The sequence below is a fragment of the Brassica rapa genome, chromosome A07 (genome assembly GCF_000309985.2).
Source record: "Brassica rapa cultivar Chiifu-401-42 chromosome A07, CAAS_Brap_v3.01, whole genome shotgun sequence".
Taxonomy (NCBI): Eukaryota; Viridiplantae; Streptophyta; class Magnoliopsida; order Brassicales; family Brassicaceae; genus Brassica; species Brassica rapa.
In genome coordinates this window covers 28,387,193-28,412,402 of record NC_024801.2, presented here as the reverse complement: position 1 = coordinate 28,412,402, position 25,210 = coordinate 28,387,193, and the positions used below count along the sequence as shown (strand labels likewise).

The 25,210-nt window shown below is 38.0% G+C and overlaps 5 protein-coding genes and 2 non-coding genes across 14 annotated transcripts; 6 read left to right on the top strand and 1 right to left on the bottom strand.

The window, feature by feature from the left end:
- The first annotated feature begins 307 nt into the window (after positions 1 to 307).
- LOC103832425 (metal tolerance protein 9) lies at positions 308 to 7,026 on the top strand. Of its 2 annotated transcripts, none has more exons than XM_033275317.1 (7): positions 308 to 1,516; positions 2,031 to 2,143; positions 2,230 to 2,475; positions 2,559 to 2,639; positions 2,708 to 2,938; positions 3,029 to 3,367; positions 6,673 to 7,026. In XM_033275317.1, exons 1-7 carry the CDS (start codon positions 1,318 to 1,320, stop codon positions 6,685 to 6,687), a joined length of 1,224 nt encoding a protein of 407 aa, XP_033131208.1. In that variant the 5' UTR covers positions 308 to 1,317; the 3' UTR covers positions 6,688 to 7,026. The 2 variants fall into 2 exon arrangements, with proteins under 2 accessions (XP_033131208.1, XP_033131209.1); XM_033275318.1 differs by lacking the exon at positions 6,673 to 7,026 and adding an exon at positions 5,266 to 5,678 and having other exon boundaries at positions 316 to 1,516.
- On the top strand, positions 6,239 to 6,318 carry LOC117127027. The gene has a single exon (XR_004449787.1). It is a non-coding gene; the product is annotated as a small nucleolar RNA snoR117 (small nucleolar RNA).
- On the top strand, positions 6,358 to 6,443 carry LOC117127023. The gene has a single exon (XR_004449783.1). It is a non-coding gene; the product is annotated as a small nucleolar RNA snoR116 (small nucleolar RNA).
- Positions 7,027 to 7,424: 398 nt separating the features above from the next.
- On the top strand, positions 7,425 to 10,054 carry LOC103832424 (leucine-rich repeat extensin-like protein 5). 4 transcript variants are annotated; one of them, XM_033275320.1, is made up of 4 exons: positions 7,425 to 8,230; positions 8,379 to 8,519; positions 8,606 to 9,670; positions 9,803 to 9,997. In XM_033275320.1, exons 2-4 carry the CDS (start codon positions 8,441 to 8,443, stop codon positions 9,832 to 9,834), a joined length of 1,176 nt encoding a protein of 391 aa, XP_033131211.1. In that variant the 5' UTR covers positions 7,425 to 8,230; positions 8,379 to 8,440; the 3' UTR covers positions 9,835 to 9,997. The 4 variants fall into 4 exon arrangements, with proteins under 4 accessions (XP_033131211.1, XP_009106671.1, XP_009106672.1 ...); XM_009108423.3 differs by having other exon boundaries at positions 8,603 to 9,670; XM_009108424.3 differs by lacking the exon at positions 7,425 to 8,230 and having other exon boundaries at positions 8,237 to 8,519; positions 9,803 to 10,054.
- A 2,074-nt stretch (positions 10,055 to 12,128) lies between these two features.
- Positions 12,129 to 14,462, top strand: LOC103832423 (inosine-5'-monophosphate dehydrogenase 1). Its single transcript, XM_009108421.3, has 5 exons — positions 12,129 to 12,657; positions 12,807 to 13,405; positions 13,658 to 13,837; positions 13,909 to 14,166; positions 14,253 to 14,462. The coding sequence occupies exons 1-5, from the start codon at positions 12,255 to 12,257 to the stop codon at positions 14,322 to 14,324; spliced, it is 1,512 nt and encodes a 503-aa protein (XP_009106669.1). The 5' UTR covers positions 12,129 to 12,254; the 3' UTR covers positions 14,325 to 14,462.
- Positions 14,463 to 14,691: 229 nt separating this feature from the next.
- Positions 14,692 to 18,853, bottom strand: LOC103832422 (ent-kaur-16-ene synthase, chloroplastic). 3 transcript variants are annotated; one of them, XM_009108420.3, is made up of 14 exons: positions 18,679 to 18,853; positions 18,477 to 18,563; positions 18,103 to 18,155; positions 17,529 to 17,989; positions 17,095 to 17,306; positions 16,894 to 17,014; positions 16,723 to 16,820; positions 16,412 to 16,629; positions 16,226 to 16,341; positions 16,045 to 16,143; positions 15,723 to 15,938; positions 15,505 to 15,646; positions 15,169 to 15,414; positions 14,692 to 15,085 (listed from the first exon to the last, which is right to left on the bottom strand). In XM_009108420.3, exons 2-14 carry the CDS (start codon positions 18,520 to 18,522, stop codon positions 14,771 to 14,773), a joined length of 2,343 nt encoding a protein of 780 aa, XP_009106668.1. In that variant the 5' UTR covers positions 18,523 to 18,563; positions 18,679 to 18,853; the 3' UTR covers positions 14,692 to 14,770. The 3 variants fall into 3 exon arrangements, with proteins under 3 accessions (XP_009106668.1, XP_033131206.1, XP_018508781.1); XM_033275315.1 differs by having other exon boundaries at positions 16,045 to 16,125; XM_018653265.2 differs by having other exon boundaries at positions 17,095 to 17,300.
- A 235-nt stretch (positions 18,854 to 19,088) lies between these two features.
- On the top strand, positions 19,089 to 24,024 carry LOC103832421 (succinate-semialdehyde dehydrogenase, mitochondrial). 2 transcript variants are annotated; one of them, XM_009108418.3, is made up of 20 exons: positions 19,089 to 19,334; positions 19,559 to 19,672; positions 19,751 to 19,850; positions 20,016 to 20,064; positions 20,356 to 20,443; positions 20,560 to 20,670; positions 20,816 to 20,878; positions 21,005 to 21,115; positions 21,477 to 21,542; positions 21,662 to 21,739; positions 21,828 to 21,905; positions 22,162 to 22,228; positions 22,301 to 22,386; positions 22,626 to 22,658; positions 22,785 to 22,817; positions 22,984 to 23,084; positions 23,209 to 23,294; positions 23,370 to 23,476; positions 23,551 to 23,628; positions 23,709 to 24,024. In XM_009108418.3, the coding sequence occupies exons 1-20, from the start codon at positions 19,230 to 19,232 to the stop codon at positions 23,745 to 23,747; spliced, it is 1,593 nt and encodes a 530-aa protein (XP_009106666.1). In that variant the 5' UTR covers positions 19,089 to 19,229; the 3' UTR covers positions 23,748 to 24,024. The 2 variants fall into 2 exon arrangements, with proteins under 2 accessions (XP_009106666.1, XP_033131207.1); XM_033275316.1 differs by having other exon boundaries at positions 19,226 to 19,449.
- The last annotated feature ends 1,186 nt before the right edge of the window (positions 24,025 to 25,210 follow it).

Here is a 25,210-nt window from a genome sequence, read left to right as displayed (position 1 = left end):
CCAAACAGTAGACGAATACACAGTGCACAGTACATCTGAAGCGTATTAGTAGTCTCAGAACGGCCCATAAAGTAAGTTTTTGGCCCAGTTAAAACACCACTGAATCAGTCCCACATCGAATAAAAGCAAACCTAGACGTCGAATGATTCATGTATAAAAGCATCTGATGCTACGCTGTAATAAACCATGGAGCCATGTAGTGAGCACAAAGCGAACTATTCTTTCGCCTGGAGGGGAGTTACTTCTTCTGAAGTGAAGCTCCATCAAACTCATCAAGTTCGAAAATATTTCAATAATAAACTAGCTCAAAACTAGCTTATGAACTCGCGAACAATGAGATTTGATTTCTCATCCGCTTCACATTCGATATGAAACCACAGATACTCCTCCGATCAGGCATTCGGTTCTACTCAAAGCCCTCACGGAAACACCGCTCCTACACCTCCGTCACCACCGAACTCAATATCTCAAACGAGTTCATTACTATCCTATCCAAGAAGAAACCTATAGAGCAGCTCGTCCCCTTCCTATCTCACAAACTCATCACATCGATAATCAAAGGCTGCATCCCATTTGAAGGTGCATTTTCATACCAGCATGCACTGACTTCGTAACTTGTGATAACATTTCATGACGTATGGTTGCTTGATATTTCATTAATTTTGCATGATGGTGCAAAGAAAGTAATCATTTCTGCCCCTTCAGCTGATACGCCCATGTTTGTTGTTGGGGTTAATGAGAAGACATACCAACCAAACATGGATATAGTGGTCTCCTTCATTTGTGTTTGTTTACTTACTCATACATCATTCATTGCTAAGAGCTTCGTTAAGGTCCACTTAATTGTTTTTTTTTTTTGGCTCTTGAAGGCTTTGATGGCAACTGTGTCCACGTTACTACTGATCTATGTATTTGGGTTGTCGTATCTATGTTTATCTGAAGTTTTTATAAGTGGACAATACTCCTTGTTCATCTACACTGGAAAGAAGAAATGGTCCACATTTCAGTTCCACTACTTTTGCTCCACCATGAGTACACAGCCACGTATGTTCTTATTCTCTTATCAAAATATTAAAAAATGTATTTGCTTGGTGCATATCTATCTCTCATTCTCTTGATAATACAAAATTTCTCTACGTTTTCTATCTTAAAAAAATGTTCTGAATTTGTTTTATATACATAAAAGTTATAATTTACACACTATTGATATACATAGAGAGACACGTATGTGACAACTATTAAACTCCCAAGAAAGAAGCAACAATATTTGTTTGTCACGTAACTTCCCCCAGAAAATCAGCAGAGAAAAAGATATCGATGAATATGGAGACGACGAAGGAGCAGCATCTCGGCGTTAGTGGACAAGACTACATTGTCGACCTTTTGCCGAACGATGACGATGACCACTCGTCGCCACCGTCTTCGTGGCGTCTCAGCCTCGACACGTTCCGCCTTCCTTCTTCTTCCCCCTTGTCCTCTCGCCGTACTCGCTTGTCCCGTTATCTCCGGACTCCAAGTACGTCTCTTCTCCTAAATCTATACCTTTCGTGTCTATGTGTACAATCCTTGTGATTTTTATATCATGACAGGGAACCACTCTTTTTAACATTTTTTCTGGCAAATTGATTCAGAATCTAAACCCTACACGAAATTTTCCATGATTAATTGCTCTGCAAGTAAACGTACGATTATGTTAGCCCTAAAGAGAATTCTAGTGTACTCGATTTAAAGTGATCAAGCTTTTTTGATGATATATTCTCTCTTTCCGAACATGGAGCATATGTCCGATTCTCTATGTCTCTTTAGTTGTTTAAAACAACAGTGATAACGCAGAATCTTGATTTGTTTAAGTGTGGTGAGAGTACGCAGTATCATATTCTGCGGAGGTTTTACGCATTGTAGATTGATCGAAAGATGATAAAAAGCCATCAAGGATGTCTCTCTCTATATATATATATGCTTTGAATCATCTGTGAGCAGATACATAATATTAGACATGGGTTTTGCTTTTTTTTCTTGTCGGAAATCAGAAAAGGAACGTAAAGTCTCTGAGTACTACAAGAAGCAAGAGAAACTTCTTGAGGGTTTCAATGAGATGGAAACAATCAACGAAACTGGTTTTGTCTCTGGAGCTCCATCTGAGGTTTCCACTCTTATCCTTTCGTTTCTTTTTCTTCTTGAATCTCTCTCTCTCTCTATATATAGCATCTTGTTCATTGATTTCAACAGGAAGAGCTGAAGAAGCTTGCCAAGAGCGAGAGGCTTGCAGTACACATCTCAAACGCAGCGAACCTTGTGCTCTTTGTAGCCAAAGCTTATGCTTCCGTGGAGAGTAGATCTATGGCTGTGATTGCTTCAACTTTGGACTCTCTCTTGGATCTCTTGTCTGGTTTTATCCTGTGGTTTACTGCAAACGCCATGAGCAAACCAAACCATTTTCACTATCCTATCGGTAAACGAAGGATGCAACCTGTGGTACATAGTCTCTCCTCTTCAAATAAGATGTGTACATGTTTTTCATCAAATGAAACTTCATGCATGGTTCTTGAACTTGGCAGGGGATCATTGTGTTTGCATCTGTCATGGCAACTCTTGGGCTACAAGTGTTGCTAGAGTCAACAAGGCTACTTGTTTCCAAGGTACAATACACTATAGTAGTGGCATCATTATGTATATGAGACATAATCTAATCTTACTCTTTGTACAGAAAGGTCCTAATATGAGTAGCGCCGAGGAAAAATGGATGATTGGAATAATGGCATCTGCTACAGTCGTCAAGTTTCTTCTCATGCTTTACTGCAGGAGTTTTCAAAACGAAATCGTCAGAGCCTATGCACAAGACCACCTCTTTGATGTTGTCACCAACTCGGTGGGTTTAGCAACAGCTGTCTTGGCTGTAAAATTCTACTGGTGGATTGATCCCTCTGGTGCTATTCTAGTAAGCAAAATCATCAAACCTTAAGACATTCTTGAAACTCTCTCTTGTGGCTTATGATTGAGGAAAACTATTCTTCTTTTATGTTTTCAGATTGCTTTGTATACAATCAGCACATGGGCAAGAACGGTACTAGAGAATGTTCATTCGCTTATTGGACGCTCTGCACCGCCAGATTTCTTGGCGAAGCTAACGTTTTTGATATGGAACCATCATGAGAAGATTAAACACATTGATACAGTGAGAGCCTACACGTTTGGGTCACACTACTTTGTTGAAGTTGATATTGTTTTGCCAGAGGACATGAGGCTACACGAAGCTCACAACATCGGAGAGACTCTTCAGGAGAAGCTAGAGCAACTCTCTGAGGTCGAGAGGGCTTTCGTTCATATTGACTTTGAGTTCACTCATCGTCCCGAACACAAGTACAAGGTTTGATTTATCATCTGGTCCCATTAATTAGAAACCTATCTTGATATTCAAACTTGTATTTTGTGTTGGGTATGTGGACAGGGGTAGTGTTGGTTTATATGAATATTTTTTGTCAATAATTAGAAACACGAAAAAAAATCAAATTTCAATAATGATAATAAGTTAATAAATTGTTTTATCGTATATAATAATATTGTTTTAATATAAGTTTTTTGAAAATAATTATTAAATAATCTTACAATAACTAAAATTTACCATTATCATAACACAAATTTTTTTTTTTGCTTACATCACAATTAAATTTTATATATATATGTTTACCTCTATTAATTTATATAAGTCGGATCATGTGGATAATAAATATTTTTTTTTTGAACACAACTTAATTTCATTCAGACTTAACTTGTTTGGTTACAATAACATGAGGGAATGTGACATCCTCTTTCATTAAAAGCATAAACAACACAAATAAAAAAAGCTAAGTAGGATAATTCTAGGTCTCTCCAAGATCTAGTTTATACTTTCTCTATAAGGGCGAACTCTCTCAGGCACACACTTCGAGGTCTCTCCAAGATCTAGTTTATCCGGCGCCGGCGAAGCGGTTTCTCGTCGGCGCGGGGTACTATTTTCGGCGTGCTGCTAGCTCTCATCTTCATGGCTCTGTCACGCATCCTGTTTTGTTTGTCACTAGATCGCTTCTGTTGGTCAATCGAAGGAGAAAGACACCTACGGATTCAACGACGAAGCCGAGGACTCTTCGTCTCAGATCTTCCGGCGGTCTCTCTTCCTCAGATGGCCTCTCCCCCAGCGACGAGTCGAGAGGGTTCTCTCACCACCGCTGTGTTCCGGTTCTTAGGGACAGTTCCCGATGAACCTCCCTCTGGCTGCCGTGGGACAGGTTATGTTATCAACTTTGTCCCGTGCTTTCATATATCTTTGGAGCAGATATTTCATCTGAAGTGCTCTTCCTTTCTTTCTTCGGGAAGGCTTGAGCCTATTATCACACCACGGTTTGCTCCTCTCCAGTGTTCAGGCACCAGATCTCAAAGCTCCACGAGATTAGATCCGAATTTTGTCGGTGGTTCTTCACTCTACTCATCTCCTAAAGTGGTGCTCTCCTCCTATGCGTGGATCCTCCTAAACGGCTATACTGTTCCTCTTCGACAAAGCTTCTCCGGTGACCTCTTCCACGGCACCGTCGAATGGCCAAGATCCGACGCGTCTCGCTCCGAGCAAGTTGTGGGTAGTGGGCTGGATTTCAATTACGTTTGGGCTTGGCCCGTCGAAGCTACCAAACCTGCCAGCCCAAAGTTCAGCTTGATAAAACCCAAATTCAAGAAAGAAGATGCGATTCATATTACAATGGGTTTGGGTGTTTGGGTTAAATTTATAGAGATTTTCGGTGGGTTCACTGGAATCTCCTTTCAATGCATATTGCCATATCTCTCCTTTGGGATGAATTCACCGGTGGGTGCGCCGGTTTGGGACTCGATTTCACCTTCCTTCTCTCGTGAGAAGTGTCCTTTACCACCATTCCTTCTTTCCATGAAAGGAGATGTTTTCTCGGTTTCATTATCGAGGTATAGTTTCAGCTTCTTCACCGTTTTGTCATCTTGTGTAGCGGTCTGTACGGGGCCAGAAGATGCAATCGAGTCTACTGCGGTTTTTCTCGTAGGTGAGAACTGGCTCTCAACGTCACTTGTGACTATCTTTCAGCTATCCGACTTCGTCGTGAAAGCCTTATTGACGCAGTTAAGCTTGGTCTTGATTTTGCTGTCATCATCTTCTCGTGGATAATAAATATTAACCTCTTTTTTTACCACAATTTTAATATTAACCTCATTCTGATAATATAAATCAACTAAATCGAGAATAAACTCTAAACTATTCATTTGCAGTAAACCATAGAATAAATCCAGACAAGAGATCCAAGAGAGAGTCCAAAGTTGAAGCAATCACAGCCATAGGTCTATCTACTCTCCACAGAAGCATAAAAATTTGCTACAAAGAGCACAAGGTTTGCTGCGTTTGAGATGTGTACTGCAACCTCGCGCTCTAAGCAAGATTCAAGAAGAAAAGAGTGGAACCTCAGATGGAGCTCCAGAGAGACAAAAACCATTTTCATTGATTGTCTCCGTCTCATTTAAACCTGAAGCAGCTTATCTTGCTTCTTGTAGTACTGAGAGACTTACCGTACCTTTTCTGATTTCCGACAAGAAAGAAAAGTAAAACCCATGTCTTAAGATTATGTATATGTTCACTGATGATCAAAGCATATATATATATACACATCCGTGATGGATTTCAATCATCTTCACACCAATTTACAATGCGTATAACTTTAGCGTCCCCACCACACTTAAAATAAATCAAGATTCGGATTCATCACTACCATTAAGAGACATAAAAATCGAACATATGCTCTATGCTGGAATGATATCCATCGAACACCAAAAGCTCGATCGCTTTAGATCATGAGTACATTATAATTCTCTTTAGGGCTAATATAACTCTACGTTTACTTGGACAGCAATTAATCACGGAAAAGTTCATATAAGGTTTAGGTCTGGATCATTTTGGCGGGTAAAGTTATAATAGCCCATTAAAAATGCAACTGGGAAATGCTATGAGGCCAATGTTACCGAATTGGGCTTTAAAAATATTAGAGGCCCATCCTTATATTTTGACTTGTGCGACGCTCTTTAGGGCTTCCTTGTAACCTAGCATAAGTCGCTATATAAATAGCCTTTTCCAAAGATTAACACACACATCAACCATGTGCGTTTCTACTTTCTTACTGTTTCCTTCATCTCTCTCGACAGTTCTACATTATGTTTATAGACTTCAAGAGTTTTGGTCGGTAGATCCAGAGGTCTGTGATGTTTGAGATTGTCCGTACCATCTGAGAGTTTATCTCGTTGATGAGCTGTATGCTCTTGTTTCTGAGGCTTTTGGATCTATTTAAATACGTTTTCATTCTTTTTATTACTAGGCAGTGATGATGAAAAAAGATTACCATCAAACTTTGAGAGATTCACAGCTCGTTGATGCATACTTCTTTATATTACCTGAGCCTAGTTATGTTTTTGTTCTGCTTTGTCTTGTCTTTTAACAGAAGGCAATAAATTAGAGTCTCTGGTACACTTTTTTTAATTTAATAGTGTATTAAGCGCTGTACGTTGCCGAAATTGAATAATGCTGTATTCTGGTACCTGTTCTAGTTTAGATAGTTCATTTGCATTCAAATTGCCTTAACATATTTTGATTGGTTTGATTATTGTGTTTGGTTAATTGTGTTATCTTAGGAGGCAACAATTTAGAGTCTCTGATTCACTTCTTGATAGTGGATAAAGCGCTGTACGTTGCCGATATTGAATTGGTTCAAAGATTTCTTTATTGGCTTCAAATGTTTTTTGGCCAATACGATCGACGTCCCTATATGTAGTCAATTTTGTTACATTACTACTGGTTGATTTCATTGAACACTCTGTGGTTGAGAGAGAATAAAAATATTATCTTCTGGCCACTAGTTTCATATCAAGATTCTGTTCAGTGTTGCGAGTAACCATCCGAGAGCATGTCTTTTATCATGTGTTAAGTCACGAATCGTGGTCATCTTAGATTATCGGAAATAATTTATAAATTTGAAAAATCTTACAGCAATTTTGTTGAGCTCCTTGATTTAAAGGCTTTGACAACCAAATAAACATAAAAAATGGTATAGAAAGAGTTGTTGACTTTTTTTTGACTAAAATTGAGTTTGTACTACTTTTGTTGTTGAACTTCGAAAGGACTTTAAGAAATGGTATTACTAATGTCTTATTACATAAGACCTACCCAATGAGTTTGACCAATGCATCAATTTATCCGGAACAATCTTGAACAATCTTTAAAGACTGCTTAACAAGAACCATTTTCGGGAAAAACTGAATCTTGTCCAAATGGGTTTTCAGCTCAGGTCCCCCATCCTAACCTCTGAACAACCTCAATAACGTTCATTAAAGGCTTTTTCAACCCAACAATTCTAAACACTAGTAGAGACTTTAAAAGAAGCATTGGTGGGTTTGCCCAAAATGTGGCATAATTACAATACAGTCCAATGGGTTTTGCTTAGTTTTTTCATTTCTATAACCATGAATTCGAACCTGTATATATACATGTAGTAGTTTCACAAAATGTAAATCCTCCTCCTCAAATCTCTTGTATATTTGCGTACTTTTGGCTCCAATTTCACTGAAACATATCACTTCTTTCATCGGTTGATCTAGCAAGCTCTTTGTTCTTGCTAGATTACAAAAGCATGTCAAAACTAAATGATCATATCACTTTTTAAAAAATTTCTTAAACATTGTAACTATAATTTTGTATAATTTGTTTGTATATTAAAGAACAAGTTGTTTTCTAAATATATGAAAATATAAATCAAAATAGTAAAGAGAATCAGTTTTTTTTCTTCTAAATAATGTTTTTGCTCTTTAGTCGGGAGAGAAGAGCATCTAAAGAGAATGTGTGAAGCTTATGCAAATAGTTGTAGTAAAAAAAAAGATACACCTAAAGAGCTTTGTTTGAGTACAAAGCAAGCAAAAGTTTAAGACAAAACCACTTTCCTCTCAGATTATATTTGCATTGTCAAGCAAGCATATATGCCCATTGTCATCCATATGTGTGCATATCCTTGTACTATTCTCTTTTTTTTTTTGAGGATTAAAATCAATTAAATATGTCAAAATAGTTTTAAGAAGTAGCTATGAGAATATAAACATCTAATTTCTGAAGTAAAGTGAGTCTTGGAAGACAGCAAAGTGAGCTGCTAAAGGACCAATCTTTATGAGAAAGACAACAGAACCTTATATCCTTCCACAGGTTGCCTTGCATGATTCTAGAGTTTTGTGTTTTGTTTTCTACACATGCATATGACACACACACACAAGATAAGATATATATAGAAAGAGAGAGGAGACAAGACAGATATTCAAGTTTCATTTCTACTGTTTCTTTTTCTTCTTGGCAGTGTAGATCATTGGTTTTAGTTTAAAAGATTTAGACGCTCTTCTGGTGTTTACCTTGAAAACCATGGAATCAAGTAGAGCTCTCACAACCGTTTGCATTCTCCTCTGTCTCTTTTTCTCGGCCAGCTTCTTCACTCATTCTGGTAAGGCTCTCTTTCCCTCTCTCTACCTTCTTCTTTGCATTTCTAGCTCTGCAAGCATTTGATTTTTGTTTTATCTTATTTAGTAGTAGATGCAAGAAAGCTTGAGAGACACGCAAAGAAGAAGCCAAAGAAATTGGTTATCAAAGCATTCAAGCACACAACATTTTTAGAGAAAATGATGACACAACTCAATCTAGCTCAACCTTTGGAATATTCAACAACATCCTCCAACACTCAACCTTATGGTGTTAGCACAACTCTCACTCTACCTCCCTATGCTTCACTTCCTCCACTTCCAGTTCCCGGAAATGCCCCTCCTTTTTGTATTAATCCCCCAAATACTCCTCTAAACTCACCTCCCTCCATTTCCAATCCTGGACTTAGCCCACCTCCCGGCCCAATAACTGTACCCAACCCACCTGAATCATCTTCTAACCCAAACTCAAATCCAAACCCACCCGATTCTACCTCAAACCCAAACTCAAACCCAAACCCAAACCCACCCGAATCATCTTCTAACCCGAACAACCCGGGATCTTCATCTAACCCAAACCCACCTGTTACTGTCCCTAGTCCACCAGAATCATCCTCAAACCCAAACCCACCAGAATCATCATCAAACCCAAACCCACCCATTACCGTTCCAAATCCGCCTGAATCATCCAGTCCAAACCCGCCAGAAACAGTTCCTAGTCCTCCTGATGAATCCGGTCACACACCAGGCCCATCAGGACCCATTTCAGGTCCACCTAACAACGAGCCAGGCCCAACAACTCCGACCGACACTCCTACACCGTCCGGTAATCTTCCATCCCCAACCGGATCAGTTCCAACTCCATCAACAGGGTTTTTACCTCCGATTGTCTATCCACCGCCTATGGTACCACCGCCGTCTGGCATGACACCGACCTCGGCTTACTGGTGTGTGGCTAAGCCCACAGTACCTGACCCAATTATCCAAGAAGCCATGAATTTCGCTTGTGGATCAGGAGCTGATTGCCATTCAATTCAGCCTAATGGACCTTGCTTTAAGCCCAATACATTGTGGGCGCATGCTTCATTCGCCTTCAATAGCTATTGGCAGCGGACCAAAAGCTCTGGTGGCTCGTGTACATTTGGTGGCACCGGCATGCTTGTTACTGTCGATCCAAGTAAAAGATTTACATATATTTCTCAATTAATTTATCATTCTTATAAGACTAATTTCTTTTTTTTTACTTATAAAAATGCTGACAATACTAATATTCATTTAACCATTTTCTCTTATTTTAATGGAAAAACAGGCTATAATGGGTGCCATTTTGATTTCTTCTGATGCATGAAGACTGAAGACGTCTCTCACTTTTTATTTTTCATCTTTTTGTGGATACGAATAATATCAAATGTGTTTTTGATATATAATACGTTAGGTGGGTCTCTCACTTGTAAGTTGTATGTAACTTTTAAAGGCTTTATAAATACACTAATTTACTCGAAAATGGCATAAGCGCATAATTATAAATCTTGTGCTAAATTCGTATATTACTTTTTTCTAATGGAATTTGGTCTTCTAGAATTACAACTTACATGTACATTGCATCTACTAACTACTATCACTAATAATTCCTTTATTAAGCCCACATCCCTTTTACAGTGATATTGGAACTTTGAAATAAAGTAATTAGATTCTCATCAGGACATTGTCTCTAAGAATTCTACACCAGTAAAAGGTCAGTATGAGACACGTGAACTATCACACTCAGACCCTGGCTCATTTTTTATATGGATCTTGTGAAAGACTTACTTGCAAGACTTGTTTTTTTACAATAATAATTAAAAGAAATTTATGAAAAAGGGCCCTAAATTTTTTGGAAAAAACCCTAATATGCTAACTAAAATCTTGTAATTTTTTTTGGACCTAGTACAAATGGACTCTTAGCACATGTCAAGAGCCAGCACTGATCACACTGCTAGTCTGCTAGTTATGTTTTATTATGCTGATATTCATAGTTGAGATAAGCAAATACTAAATGATTCTTGGTCCGGCAATTTGTCGATGAAAACTTGAAATCATGTAGATGTATTAGCGTTTTATTCAGTGTGGACTTGTGGAAAGCTCTGTAGTCCTTACTAACAAAGTAACAAGTATTACATATCAGGCCTAGAGTTAATTAAAACGTTCCGCGATATTAGAGAATAGCACCTGATGTTATATGTTTAAACTATCGGCATCAAGATCTTTCGGCGGTTTGGCTCCATTTTGTCCTCTTTTGTCCTCTTTTGGGTTGACGATCTTCGTTGTCAAAACCTCTCCGGTTTCCGCACGTTGGTTTATGGCCCCTAGTTTTTTTTTCTTTATTTTCATTTATGTTTTTAGTTTCCTGCCAGCTGTTCCTGTGTATTTTTAAAAGGGCAATTCTCCTTCCAAAATACAATAAACTCGATTTTAAACCAAAAAACTAATTAAAAATGACTAAAATATGTTTCATTAAAAAAAATATCATTATATATATATATATTTTTATTTAAATAAATAATAAAAAAACAAAAAAAACAATTGTATTTTTGGAAAACAAATTTTCCAAATCTGCATATTTATTTTTATTTCAACATAAAATTTCAAGTTTTTTTTCAAAAAACAAAAAAATTTATTTTGAAATCCGGAATTTTTTAAAATATTTTAAAAATTATTATTAAAAATTATTATTAAAAATTTTAAATATTAAAAAAAATCCTACCCCCCCTCCCCCACACACACACCTCCCTCCCAAAAAAGATTTATCATTTGAATCCAAACTCTAATTCTAGATTATTTAATCTTAGAGTTATAAAAAAATTTCTTTTTAATAAAATATTTTTGGTCATTTAACCCTTGTACGCTAATATTTATGATAAACAATTTAGTGATATTCTAGAGAATTTCTCTTAAATTTTTTAAATATTAATATAAAATATTTTATATATATAAAAAGATCTTTCAGCTATTTTTTAGTAAATAAAAATATCTTGACTGAAATTCAACTAACTTCTTAGGAAAATACTTACAAATAGTTCAATATCACAATTTATTTATTGAGTTATTTTACCTATAAAATTCATTTTTTTAGTGTCAAATTAGGATATATATATTTTGCATAAGGTTACAACCAACAAAAATTACCTGCCCCAACTCACAAAACCAGGGTCCAAAAGCCTCCATACGAGGATAATGAGAGAACCATACAAATCAGGTCATCTCTTACAAAAAAATCAAGTCATATATCTCCAAAACTACACAACTAAGTAGAATTCAATTTGGAAACCGTAAAATATTGAAAAGGAAAAATTTAAATAATGGTGATGATTGGTTTGACGTAACTCTTAAAATTTTTAGTTGGAAATAAGTTGGTTGTAGTTTTAAAATTGTTACCGCAACCTTTTTTTTTACAGAATTTTTTGTTATAGTTAAATTTTTTGTAGATGTAAAGTATATGCTGTGGATATTGTAAAATAAAATATGTGATGGATATATAAAATAATGATTTTTATCAATTCAATGTAACAACAAAAGAAATTAAAAAAAATAAGGAAAATAGAGAGGAAGAACTTCAAATCTGATTAGCACTATAAATACAAACTCCGAACTGAATCTTTCTTACAAGACACAAGTGCCAACTTCTTCTGTCTCAACTTGTCGTCTTCCTTTTATACGAATCTCCCCAAAAGCCCTAGCTTAAATCCTAATCGCCCCCGCCTCTCTCTCTCTCTCCCCTCGAGATGACGTCTTTCGAAGATGGGTTCCCGGCGGAGAAGCTCTTTTCTCAGGGATACTCCTACACCTACGACGACGTCATCTTCCTCCCTCACTACATCGACTTCTCCACCGACGCCGTCTCTCTCTCCACGCGCCTCAGCCGGCGCGTGCCCCTCTCCATCCCCTGCGTCTCCTCTCCGATGGACACCGTCTCGGAGTCTCACATGGCCGCCGCGATGGCCTCCCTCGGAGGGATCGGGATCGTCCACTATAACTCCGACATCGCCGCTCAGGCGTCGGTGATCCGACAAGCCAAGTCCCTCCGTCATCCGATCGCTTCCGACGCTGGCGTGAAGCTCCCGGAGTACGAGATCACTTCGTTGGATGCCTTTGGTCCTTCCTCCTTCGTCTTCGTCACGCAATCAGGTGAGAGAATCAGATTCGTTTTCACTGTTCCACAAACATTAAATAGTTCCTCCCAATAAGAATCGAACTCGAGTGGTGGAATGCCTATTAGACACTCCTTTACCACTAGGCCAACATAAAGTTTTGACCTTTACTTTGATTTTGATTAGGAACAATGACGGTTCCGAAGCTGTTAGGCTACGTCACGAAAGCTCAGTGGAAAAAGATGAACTACGAGCAAAGAGAGATGAAGATTCACGATTACATGAAGAGCTGTGAAGGCAGCGAGTATTGTCTACCATGGGACATTGACATTGAGAAGATCGAAGCTTTGTTAGAAGATAAGCAGAAGGGCTTTGTGGTTCTCCAAAGGGACGGCGAGACTGTGAACGTGGTGACGAGAGACGATATAGAGAGGGTTAGAGGGTATCCCAAGTCAGGGCCAGGGACGGTAGGTGCAGACGGTGAGTGGATGGTTGGTGCGGCGATAGGGACGAGGGAGTCTGATAAGGAGAGGCTGGAGCATTTGATTAAAGCTGGGGCTAATGTTGTGGTGTTGGATAGTTCTCAAGGGAACTCTATTTACCAGCTTGAGATGATTAAGTATGTGAAGAAGAGTTATCCTGAGTTGGATGTGATTGGTGGTAACGTTGTGACGAGTTACCAGGCGCAGAACTTGATTCAGGCTGGAGTTGATGGGTTGAGAGTTGGTATGGGGTCTGGTTCTATATGTACCACACAAGAGGTTTGCGCGGTTGGTCGTGGACAGGTAGATGGAAAAGCTCTGAATCCTTACTATTTATTTGAACTTTGTGAATTATGCAATGTTTAAAAAATCGCTAGCTAATTGATACAATTAGGCGCTTTATATGAGATTATTGATTAGGCGGGCACCTTGATCGATTTCTTCGAATATCGATCTAGAAAAATCGTTTTGTTTAGGTGGTCGTCTATACCGATTTTTAGAATTATGTATAACTTATCTGATTCGTTTTTTTTTTGTGTGATGTGGACATCTTAGGCTACTGCTGTGTACAAGGTTTGTTCACTCGCTGCTCAGAGTGGGATTCCGGTTATAGCTGATGGTGGTATCTCAAACTCAGGTCACATTGTTAAAGCTCTAGTACTTGGAGCATCAACTGTTATGATGGGAAGCTTCTTAGCCGGAAGCACTGAGGCTCCTGGGGCTTATGAGTATAAGGTATCATCATCACATCCTCTTTCGGTTTAACAAACCCTCATTTCTTGATATGCTGCTTGTGGTAATGATAGAATGGTAAGAGGATCAAGAAGTACCGTGGAATGGGATCGCTAGAAGCAATGACAAAAGGAAGTGATCAGAGATATTTGGGAGACAAAACAAACCTCAAGATTGCTCAAGGAGTGGTTGGTGCAGTTGCGGATAAAGGCTCAGTGTTGAAGTTGATACCTTACACAATGCACGCAGTGAAGCAAGGTTTTCAAGACCTTGGTGCTTCTTCCTTGCAATCTGCTCATGATCTGTTGAGATCTAACGTCCTCAGGCTCGAGGTGAATGAAACTGTCTTTGTAGGAAGTAGGAACTCCCTCTGATTTGCTGAGCTTAGTGTTTAATGCTGCTTTTGTTTATGTGACAGACTCGAACCGGTGCAGCACAGATCGAAGGTGGAGTTCACGGTCTGGTTTCTTATGAGAAGAAATCGTTTTAAGCTTTGGCCAAAAATTTGAGGGATGTGTTTTGAGATTTTCCACATACTATTGCTCATGTTCCATTTTTCCTTTTTATTTATTTTAACATTTTAAACATTTCTCAGCCAGTTCAATCCTAACATCAATATTATCTATCATTCATTTACAAAGTAAAAAACTGATTTGGCAAAAGTCTGAAAGATCAAAAGATATCATCCAGTTTATTTAGAACATTGTTTTGATTACTATAAAAATTAGATATTTAAAAATATACAAATTTTTGGATTTATATTAATATTATTGCTTGATTTAATATATTTATATCAAATTTAAATTGATTTAGACCAATATTTATCGATTTAAAACGGTTTAAACCAAATATAAATAGGATTTTAACAAAATTGTTTTGGTTGATTTTCAGAACATTACAAAACAATGACAAGTTTACTTGCTAGCTAAACTTGCATCAAGTTAGAGACTCATCCTGCAAGGTCACAGGTTCATACATAACAGATTTAACAACACTCATCAGATCTTGTGAAGTGAATCCATCATCTTTCCTGTAAAACAAGTTCAACACTTTGCTCATCTTCAAGAAGGCTTCCTTGCACTCCCTTGGAACCACACTCCCTTTTTCCTCCAAAACTAGCTTCTGCAGCTCTTCCCTCTTTCTCTCTGCTAAACCCTTAATACATTCTATGATCTCCTCTTCGCCGCCATTGTCTTGGTCATGTACCATGTGCAATGAAACAGAGTTCAGCTTCCCTTGAGCGCTTTCTCTCTGCCAACAACATTGACACACATTAAACCCCAATCTAATACCATTACAGTTACCATCTTTCAACTCTAAGCAGTGAGTCTTACCTTAAAGCCTTGTATGTCATTTAGAAGACGACCCATAGTGCTCATGAGCTTGTAGAGCTGATTATACTCAGGGCTTCCGACGGTTTCTTCAGACATTGGTGGTCCGATCAGATAGGTTGCTGGGAGGACAATTGGTCCTAATGCAAATGATACATACGCATTTTCCATGTAATCCTCCAAGCTTGGTGTTGGCTTTTCACTGGACCACTCTGCTTCTCTCAACATAGATTTAAGCAAATCCAACCACTGCATAAGATATGTCGCACAATAGACTATGGTCAGATCAATTGTTAGGAAATGATGACAGATGATATAGTTTAGTGTGGTATGATTTACAATTTTCACAATGTGGTGTGTCACGCTGCGTCCTTGATAGGTGAATGCTTTCTCTCCTGTTTCAAGAATTGTATCCCTTAGAACCGAGAAAATGATCTCGACTTTCTCAGAGCAATACTCAGGAACACAGTTCAAATCCCACCTGTAATTTGTAAAGGAGAAACATGTTATATATAGTTCTTTTTAGTAGTGAACAAATAGAGAAAAGAGCCATTTACTGTTCCACCAAGTGTATGAAGTTTTCCATTTCTTCTTTGGAAGCTCCAACGTCAAAGAAGTCATCGATAACCGTTGTCAGAACTCCACCTTTGGCCCACGATATACGAGCATCAGATAGCTCTGGAGAGAAAAGGGTTGCAGCACCAGAGAAGTAACAGTAAGCCAGCTTCTGTCTTGCAAACTTCAGTTCCTGCAATCTATTCTCCACTATCCATCTGCAATTTGGTGAGCAGAGATTTATAGAGATATGAGATTTAGGCATATAAAAGTAGTCAAGTGCATGATTATATTCATAAAACACATTAGCTTATGGGAGTGTACCTGTCAAGACGTTTCATTTCTTCACCGTGTATGGACTGGCAGAAGTTAAAGTCCTCCACAGCTAACTTCAAGATATCAGAGCTGCAAACATTGGGAAAGCTAGCACATAGAGGAAAAACAATGAGAACTAATGATCATCGTTTAAAAACAAACAATGAATGAATAAAACATGAGATGTTACCAATAGGATGTCTTCATAACTCTTGTGTTTTCTAAACAGAAACCTCTGAGTAGTTTTCTCCTATGATCTAATCTTTTCAGGCTTGCGTAGTGGGGAAAAGCAAGAGCATCCTCAACCTGAAACAGGATAAGACTCTCAGATTTTGATTACCTCTCACGGGAAGATAGTTTAGAAAAAGAGGTTTACCTCTCTCTTGAGGTATTGATCTCTAGCAGAGGTGATCGGCCAGTTGGATAATTCCATCTCTAGATACTGCTTAGTCCACAAACACTGCTCTTTCAAGGCTGACTCATGTGGATAGCTTTGAGCAGCCTTAAACAGTTCCAACACAGAAACTATATTCTTAAGGTATCCTTCCAGAGTATTGGAGAAACCAGATTCTTCTGCAAATGGTTTTAGTGGATCTGCAACAAAACACAAAGGTCTCAACTTAACCACATACAAGCAGTTGACTAAAATCTAAGGCTATATTCATCTGAAAGAAAGATTCACTTCACCATAAGACACATCATAGCCGTGAGCAAGTAACAACCGGAATGCCAAAGCACAAGTGGCCAAGTCCAAACGTATCTCTTCATCCCCACGCAGCCAGCATCTATTGGTCAAATGATGGTTTAAGAAAATCATAAACACAACATTGAAAATGTTGTGTGGTTAATCTAGATTACCTATAAGTTTCATCCAATGCCCTTCTGATCTCGTTCTTGAAGTCCCTATCGATCCCCAGGCTTTCAAGTGTGTCAATTACACTAAGGCGTGCGTATTGGTCAAAGGGATAAATTGTGGGAACTGCAAATGATAAGGAAAATATATTAGCAGTGTGAGTCTTTAGTTTACAACCAAAGTGAAAACAGTGTTGATTAGTAGACCTGCAGATTCAAATTTCTGGAAGAGGGAAGAGAGATAACGGAGACACCCATCGTTTCTGAACTGAGTAAATGCAGCTGCTGTTGTGGCTGGAGAATCAAACAGTGATCCATTTTTCCTTTGGTATCTCCCTACCAAATCCCAATCTTGAATCTTCCTTGTTCCCTCCAAAACATAGGCTAGATATGCTTCTCTTCCCTTTGAAAAGCTTTCACTATCACAGACCAAACATAATCAGGAAGTTTGGGGCCGAAGCCTGTAATCCCTCAAAACCGAAACCACAACATGTAATATTAGTTTTTTGTCCTAACGGTCACTCGAACAAGGGACCTCTTACACGATGGTCAAGATCCTTTTCAGTTGAGCTAACAACCTCTGGTTATAAAACAAGCTTTCAATTTTGTCTGAGTACGGTAATAAAAGAGTAGAAATGTACCTTCTAAGATCCAGATCTCTTTTCTGTATCATGGCATCCACCACTTCTGAGCCCAATGGAACCACCAGATTCAAGTCTCTAGCATACTCAATCATCCCAGGAAATATAATCTCAAACCCTGCTGGTTTCTCTATGGTTTCATCAGTGACTGAAGCAGAATGGAGCTCAATAAACTGTAGGCCCTTGCTTATTTGCCTTTCACCAGTTCCCCATTTCTTCAACGCGAGGATACACGCCAACGTAGAAGATAACATATCCTTCTTAAGAGATGGATGATCAAGTCCCCAAGATCCATCCTCATGTTGATTCTCCAGTAACCAGCTCAGACATTGTGGGAAAAGTGGAGCACTCTGGGAGCTTGGTGATGGAACCATTGCTACCCAACTGGTATCATAAGCTGATACAGAAAGCTCCACTTTTTCCAACATCTTCCTAATCTTTTCCTTTGTCTGCTCAAAGCTCTGGATAGAAATGTAAGAACATCAGTTGGTCTCTAGACCAAAACTATAAATGTAGAAGCAAGCAGGAGTACAAGATTACAAATTACAACAAAAAAAAAAGCTGTTTAGTTTACCACATTGTTAGCTCTTGTATGTTCTACTGCATCTAATCTCCTTTCCAGAGTAGCTGCACAGCGAGAAAACAACTCAAATTGATTCACGTTGAAAACATTGATGCAACAATCTCAGGTAAAAGAGAATGTAATAGTCCAAAAATCATATACTAAGCCAAGATTTTGAATGAGTGAAGAAATAAACATTCGTATAAACATACAAGACACCAAAGCAGACAGTATCATCAAACTGAAGCTAGTTTACTTCAATCTACATAAAGCTCAGAGAAATTCACGAAGACTACCACAGAATCAAGTTACAAATTAGAGAACAAAAACACGAGCATGCAAGCGAAGAATCAAAACAGTGCCGAGAAAGTGAGAGTATACTTAACCTGAGATCGGAGAGCGCCTAAGGTTGGTAGAGGAGGAAATAGACATGGAGGAGACACCAGAAACAACCGAAACGCCGTCGTATGAACCTGGTTTATCATCATCATCATCAACAGTAAAGACTTAAGAGACGAATCCAGATTGTTGCGAAACACAGAGAGGCTAAATAAAACATTTTGAGAAAGACAGAGAAAAGGAATATACTTGCGATGAGTTCGAGCCGTCACGACCAAAAGATGTCTGGAAAATCTGGCTTAGTAAATAATAAAGTACTTATAAGTAATTAGTTTATTAGATACTGTAATTACAGTGATCTTCCTTTTAGACCAATAGATTACGATGAAGGATCTGACCCCACAAAGAAACCAAAATTAGGATCGTGACATGCGTAGAAATGAATCTGACAGGTGGACTGTAGATACTGTACTATCTCACGAAGAGGGTCAGATTGTAAATTAGCATTTTGAAACAAAATTACTTTGGTAAGTAAGTATACTCCACTGACACTTTAATCCACTCCATATAATATATAAAACGCCACGTGGAGTATGGCACTCTCGCATAAGATATGATGTAACCGCCACGTGGATTATATTTTGCAATAACTCTCACATACAGTCAAATATCACTAACCTACCTGTCAGTTTTATAATTTTTCTTTTTTTTTTTTAATTCCCAGGCGAAGAAGATATTTTATACTCATCTGATCTCATCTTCTTCACACTTGTTTTCGTCGTCTTGTTCGATTGAAATCAATGGTACTCGGAGCTGCAGCGCGTGTAGCTATCGTCGGTTGCCGTAGGCTCGTCTGCTCCTCCTCACATGCTTCCCCCCTCCTCGTCTCCTCTCAGTGCCGCCAGGTTTATCATTCTCAGTCATCTCCTTTGTATTCAGTCGCTAAGATAATATCGCTTCAATAATCGAAATATCCAGATCTCGTCGTTGCCAATTAGCACTGACTGTTCATCCTCTCTGGTCGTATTTTCGTATAGCCTTACTATACAAGCTGTTGAACATGAGAGAGAGACTTATGAATAGTTTTTGTTTGTAACTTTGTTATTTGTCAATTCGATTGATTATTCAGATGAGTATGGATGCACAAAGCGTCTCCGAGAAGCTCAGGAGCTCAGGTCTTCTGCGCACACAGGGTCTTATAGGAGGAAAGTGGATTGATTCGTATGATAAGACCACAATCAAGGTCATACATCCCCTTATCTGCCTCTTGATTTTAAACTTCTTCTGTTGGCATCATCATATATTCTTTCTTTCTCCACAGGTTAACAACCCAGCAACGGGTGAAATTGTGGCTGATGTTGCATGTATGGGAGTCAAAGAGACGAATGATGCTATTGCTTCTTCTTACGAAGCATTCCAATGTGTGTGACCCAAGTTTTTTATTTCCTTTTGAGCTTTTCTTAGTTGCAATGCCTAAAGCTGTTTCGTCTCTGTTCATTGTTTTGATGGTCACTTCTATTCACACTGAGCAATGTGCTTGGAAGGATAGACACTTATTCCTTGTAATATGTTTTTCATATTTTCAGCTTGGAGCAGACGGACTGCTGGAGAGAGGAGTAGAGTTTTAAGGCGATGGTACACATTTTTATCTTGTAGCAACTAGCGATGCATACTCTTTTTGCAGTGTGCATGGTCATGTTTTAGGATTACAAGGCCAGTGTGGCGATGGAGGAATGTTTTCCATGGTTGTCAAATGCGTATGAAATTAAAGTATAGTAATAGTATCAAGGCTTTTGGAAATAATTGACTGCTCCCTTATTTAATGTTAAGGTTAGAGATATGGGCAGAGTTAGGGGATTTTCTGGTATAGCTATTGCACGTTACTGGAACCAAGGTTCCTGATATACTTCGTTTCTCCAAATACAGGTTTGACCTTCTGGTTGCACACAAGGAAGAACTTGGACAACTTATAACTTTGGAGCAAGGAAAACCACTAAAGGAGGCTATAGGAGAGGTAGACGATTCATTTTATATCTGAGAACTTTGTATGGTGCTGATTTGAGCTTGTTTCAAATGTTGCAATCGTCTCTTAAATAAATGCAGTATATGATTCTGTAATTTAGTTTACAGGTCGCATATGGGGCAAGTTTTATTGAGTACTATGCGGAGGAGGCAAAACGTGTATACGGTGATATAATTCCTCCTAATGCGTCTGATCGCCGGTTGTTGGTCCTAAAACAGGTTTGCCCAGTTTTCTGATTCATAAATTCTTATGTATGCAACTTTTATATTTTTGACTGACATAATGTTGCTGACTGACTGTATTTACAGTAGCAGGTATTTACATTACACTTGCACTGCTTGACTCTCTTGATTTGCTATGCAGCCTGTTGGTGTTGTTGGTGCAATTACCCCTTGGAACTTTCCCTTAGCTATGATTACTCGAAAGGTCTTGCTTGTTGTACCGTTGCAATTTACCTTCTTTTTCTATTAAAAGCCTGTCTAGTATACTATCCCAGTAGATTATGTTGAACTTTTTTCATTTAGTTTGATGTGGATGGTTGACGTACTGTAGGTTGGTCCTGCTCTGGCGTCTGGTTGCACGGTGGTTGTTAAACCATCTGAACTTACGCCCCTGACAGCACTTGCTGCGGCCGAACTTGCACTTCAAGCTGGAGTTCCTCCAGTAAGTTACGATTTTAGGCTTGAACTATATAACCCACCAGCATCTCTGATCTAAATCGAGTTTGATACCCTCATGTCAAGGAGATGGCCTGCTAATGTGTAAATTTCAAACACGTAGTCTCTTCGTTATAACATGTGATCTGATTTTATCGACCCATTTTCAAGTGCTTGTACTCTCTTCAAATGTGGCTACTAATCTGATGTGTTACCCGTTAATGTATGACTATTGAAGCTGGAAAACTAGTTTTAACAGTGTTTCTTATTTGATCATGAACTTTCTGAGTATACCATTTCTTTGCCGGTGTTTTAGCCCGATTGAGGGTTTCTTTTTTTCTATGATTCATTTGCATGTTTTTTAACAGGGTGCACTTAACGTGGTCATGGGAAATGCTCCTGAAATTGGGGATGCTTTGCTTGCAAGTCCACAGGTTTCTCTAATTATCTTTGTGTACTCTGTTTTTTTTTGTATCTCTGCCATTAGTAGTGATGCATGATAATTGATAAGTTACCTTATCAAGTGACTTTTTGTGTTTCTTGTGCTACTCAGGTGAGGAAAATCACGTTCACAGGATCAACAGCAGTTGGGAAGAAGTTGATGGCAGCTGCTGCACCTACCGTCAAGAAGGTATGCTTAAGCATCAGTATCATGTTCTTTGAAAAATATTCTCCAGACTAAATATCGGTGGGTACCTCTTCTTTTTTCCTTGTTCTAGGTTTCTCTAGAACTTGGCGGCAATGCACCCTCCATAATATTTGATGATGCAGACCTAGATGTAGCAGTAAAAGGAACGGTAAGTGATAGTCATGAATGTTAAGGCATTTTGTCTGTCCAAAAGGTTCAAAACGTTGGTCTATCTGGAGAAATTTCTCTTATGAGACGGTATCCCGTTCCTTTTCCATAAAAGATGTGTATTATCCCTTAAGCTGGTTATTACTTCCAAGCTCCACCTGTCCCTCCTTCTTTCAAGCACAATTTTCTCGGTGGTGCACTATGGAGACCGTCAATACTAAATCGTTATATGATCTATTTGATTTGTGATTTTACAGCTTGCAGCGAAATTTAGGAATAGTGGTCAGACGTGTGTATGTGCGAACAGAGTACTTGTGCAAGATGGTAAGAATTCGGTTACACCGCCTAATGGATCCTTCATCTGCTATGAACGTAATATTTTATATTTTCCCACAGGTATCTATGATAAATTTGCTGAGGCCTTTTCTGAAGCGGTTCAGAAATTAGAAGTAGGAGATGGCTTTAAGGAGGGGACAACCCAGGTGTGCCCTTTTTGGTCTTATTCTTCTGCTTTGTAATGTTATACTCTTGATGATTTGGTAATTACAAAATTATAGTAGGCTATTTGCTAGAGAATCTAGAGAAGTAGGTTATTGGTACCTTCTCTCTAGTTCTGTCAACTAACATCCCAAGCGACTTAGTTTAAGGTTTACTGAGTCTACTCTCTTGTGTGCTCTGCTATTTTGCTGTAAACTTACTTGTCAGTTCAACATTTTTACAGGGTCCCCTTATAAACGATGCAGCAATTCAAAAGGTAAATTATTACTAGTTTTCTTTTTTTGTCAAAAGTTTCCAGTTTCCGTGTTTGCTTTCATCCACATCAGTAATGATTGATGTCACTCATGATAATGGTCTTGATCTTCATGCTAAATAATTGCAGGTTGAATCATTCGTGCAAGATGCCGTTTCCAAGGTCTGTATTTTTCCCTTATGCATCTTTGCTAACCTTGGTTTCTAAGTGAAGCGGTTTATATTTTGCATTTGTACGTGATTCAGCAAACCAAAAAAAAAACTTGTGTTTCCCCGATTCACACTAACAAGAGGTATTTTTTATGTTATCTGTAATTGTCTTCTTAAAGGGAGCAAAAATCCTTCTCGGCGGCAAAAAGCACAGTCTAGGGATGACTTTTTATGAGCCTACTGTTATCCGTGATGTTACGAGCAACATGATCATGTCTAAGTAAGTTGTGAAAGATTTTCACATTATTGCAGTGCTATAGCTTTTTGTCTCTCTAAAGAAAGAACTAGAAACAATTAGTATTCCTCGCCTTTAATAATCGGAAGAACTTATTTGCTTCTCTTAGGGAGGAGATATTCGGACCGGTAGCTCCCCTTATTCGATTCAAAACTGAGGAGGACGCTATTAGAATCGCTAATGACACTATTGCAGGTTTGTCCTCATTGCAATCTTAGCAACCTTATTTAACATGATAAAGGAGATGACGAAATGTGTATGTGTGTGCAGGACTTGCTGCTTATATATTCACAAACAGTGTTCAAAGATCGTGGCGTGTATCCGAAGCACTTGAATACGGACTTGTAGGGGTGAACGAAGGAATCATATCAACAGAGGTAAGACCAGAAACGGAAGAAACATATTCTCCAAATTATAGTCAAATACATTTGCTGACATCTTTTAACTGCAGGTGGCTCCATTTGGGGGAGTGAAGCAGTCTGGTCTCGGAAGGGAAGGATCCAAGTACGGTATGGACGAATACCATGAGGTAACTCACAACAACACTCGTCTTAGCATAAAGTTGTTTGTAAAGTAGTTTCCGTTTACTGACGCTTGGGTTCGATGCAGATCAAATACATATGCATGGGAGATATGAACAGACAGTGATTTGGTTTGTTAAATGGTCAGCTACTCCCGCACTTATATATCCTTCCAATAACAGCTTACCTTTGAAGGGTTGTTCGTTGTTACTTTGAAACATAATAAAGGTTTTGGAGGTTTCTTATTTAAAAATAAAGAATTTGTCTACTGCGACAAATGTTTTAGCATGGTTTTTGAATGATTTTGTTTCAAGTAATATTCTGACAATTTCTGCTTCGTATATACTTAAAAAGGTCTTGTTCTTGGAAGTCGATGTGTTTTATTTTATTTTTCCTTTTCATCAGTATCTTATTATATAAAACACCTGTACGTCTCATGTGCAACGAGAGTTGTAGCATTCAGTTAATTGCTGTCTGAAAAAAAAAGCATTATATCGGTTTATCTAAGTTAAGAGATATTCATTATCAAGAAAACTGCACTCAGATATGGTTTTAAAATAGCGTTAGAAATACGTGGTTCTTGCCGAACTTCGGATTTTATTTTCTTTTAACGTGTTTTTAGTGGAGAAAAGATAAGAAGAGGGGAAGGAATATATTCATTTCAGAGAAGAAATTCTAAAGCACCATTAAAAGATGCTTGAAGTTCAAGCAACCATGGCCTCTATTTTTTGAACCGACTTACTTTATTGTCATCAATTTATTTATTTTTCCGGCTTATTTATTTCTTTTTAAGTTCTTAGTTTGCTTCAACTACAATTAGCTAAAACTTAAACATGGCCTTTCCTGCTTTAAATAAAACAAAAACTTTGCTTGGAAAATAAACTCTCGCTTAAAAGCATTAAAAATCAAGAAAATAAGAATTTAAATGATCTTATTGCCGTCTAATTTGCTAATGCTAATATACTTTACATCACTATGAATAATATATTTTTTTTTACAACACTATGAATAAATTTTGTAATTTGATTCCCCAAAAAATATCAAAAGGACAGGAAATCATTATGAATAAGGTGTGCGTATCTAAACTCTTAAAGGGGTCAGAAAAAGTCTAGTAATATATTGCATGTAACTATGTAAATGTGGCTGGCCAAGTTCATACGGTTGGCATCTATCGCGGGAGTTCTATTTTCATTTTTTAATATTGTTGGCGCAATAAGAATCTATCTTTATTCATCAAAGAGGCGAAGAATTGATTCCAATTCTCATGCAATTTTAACTTTCGTTTGTTATATATTATGTTAAAGTTAACACCATTTTCCAATTATATATTATATCCTAGCCAGATTTGTGTGCGTTGATTAATTTATTGTGCATACAATTCATTTTAAAGCCACAATTTAATATTTCTGGCAAAGAAAACATTGTTTATTTGAAAAACAATATTACTAAATTAATATCTGGAAAATGTATTACCATGTATAGCTGCACAATCGTCAGTCCTACAAAAGCCAAAAAGGGTTAGAGCAACATTATTGGTGGGATGAAAAGAGAGAGGGAGAGAGTCCCTTGTTATGTTTTTTTTTTTTTTTT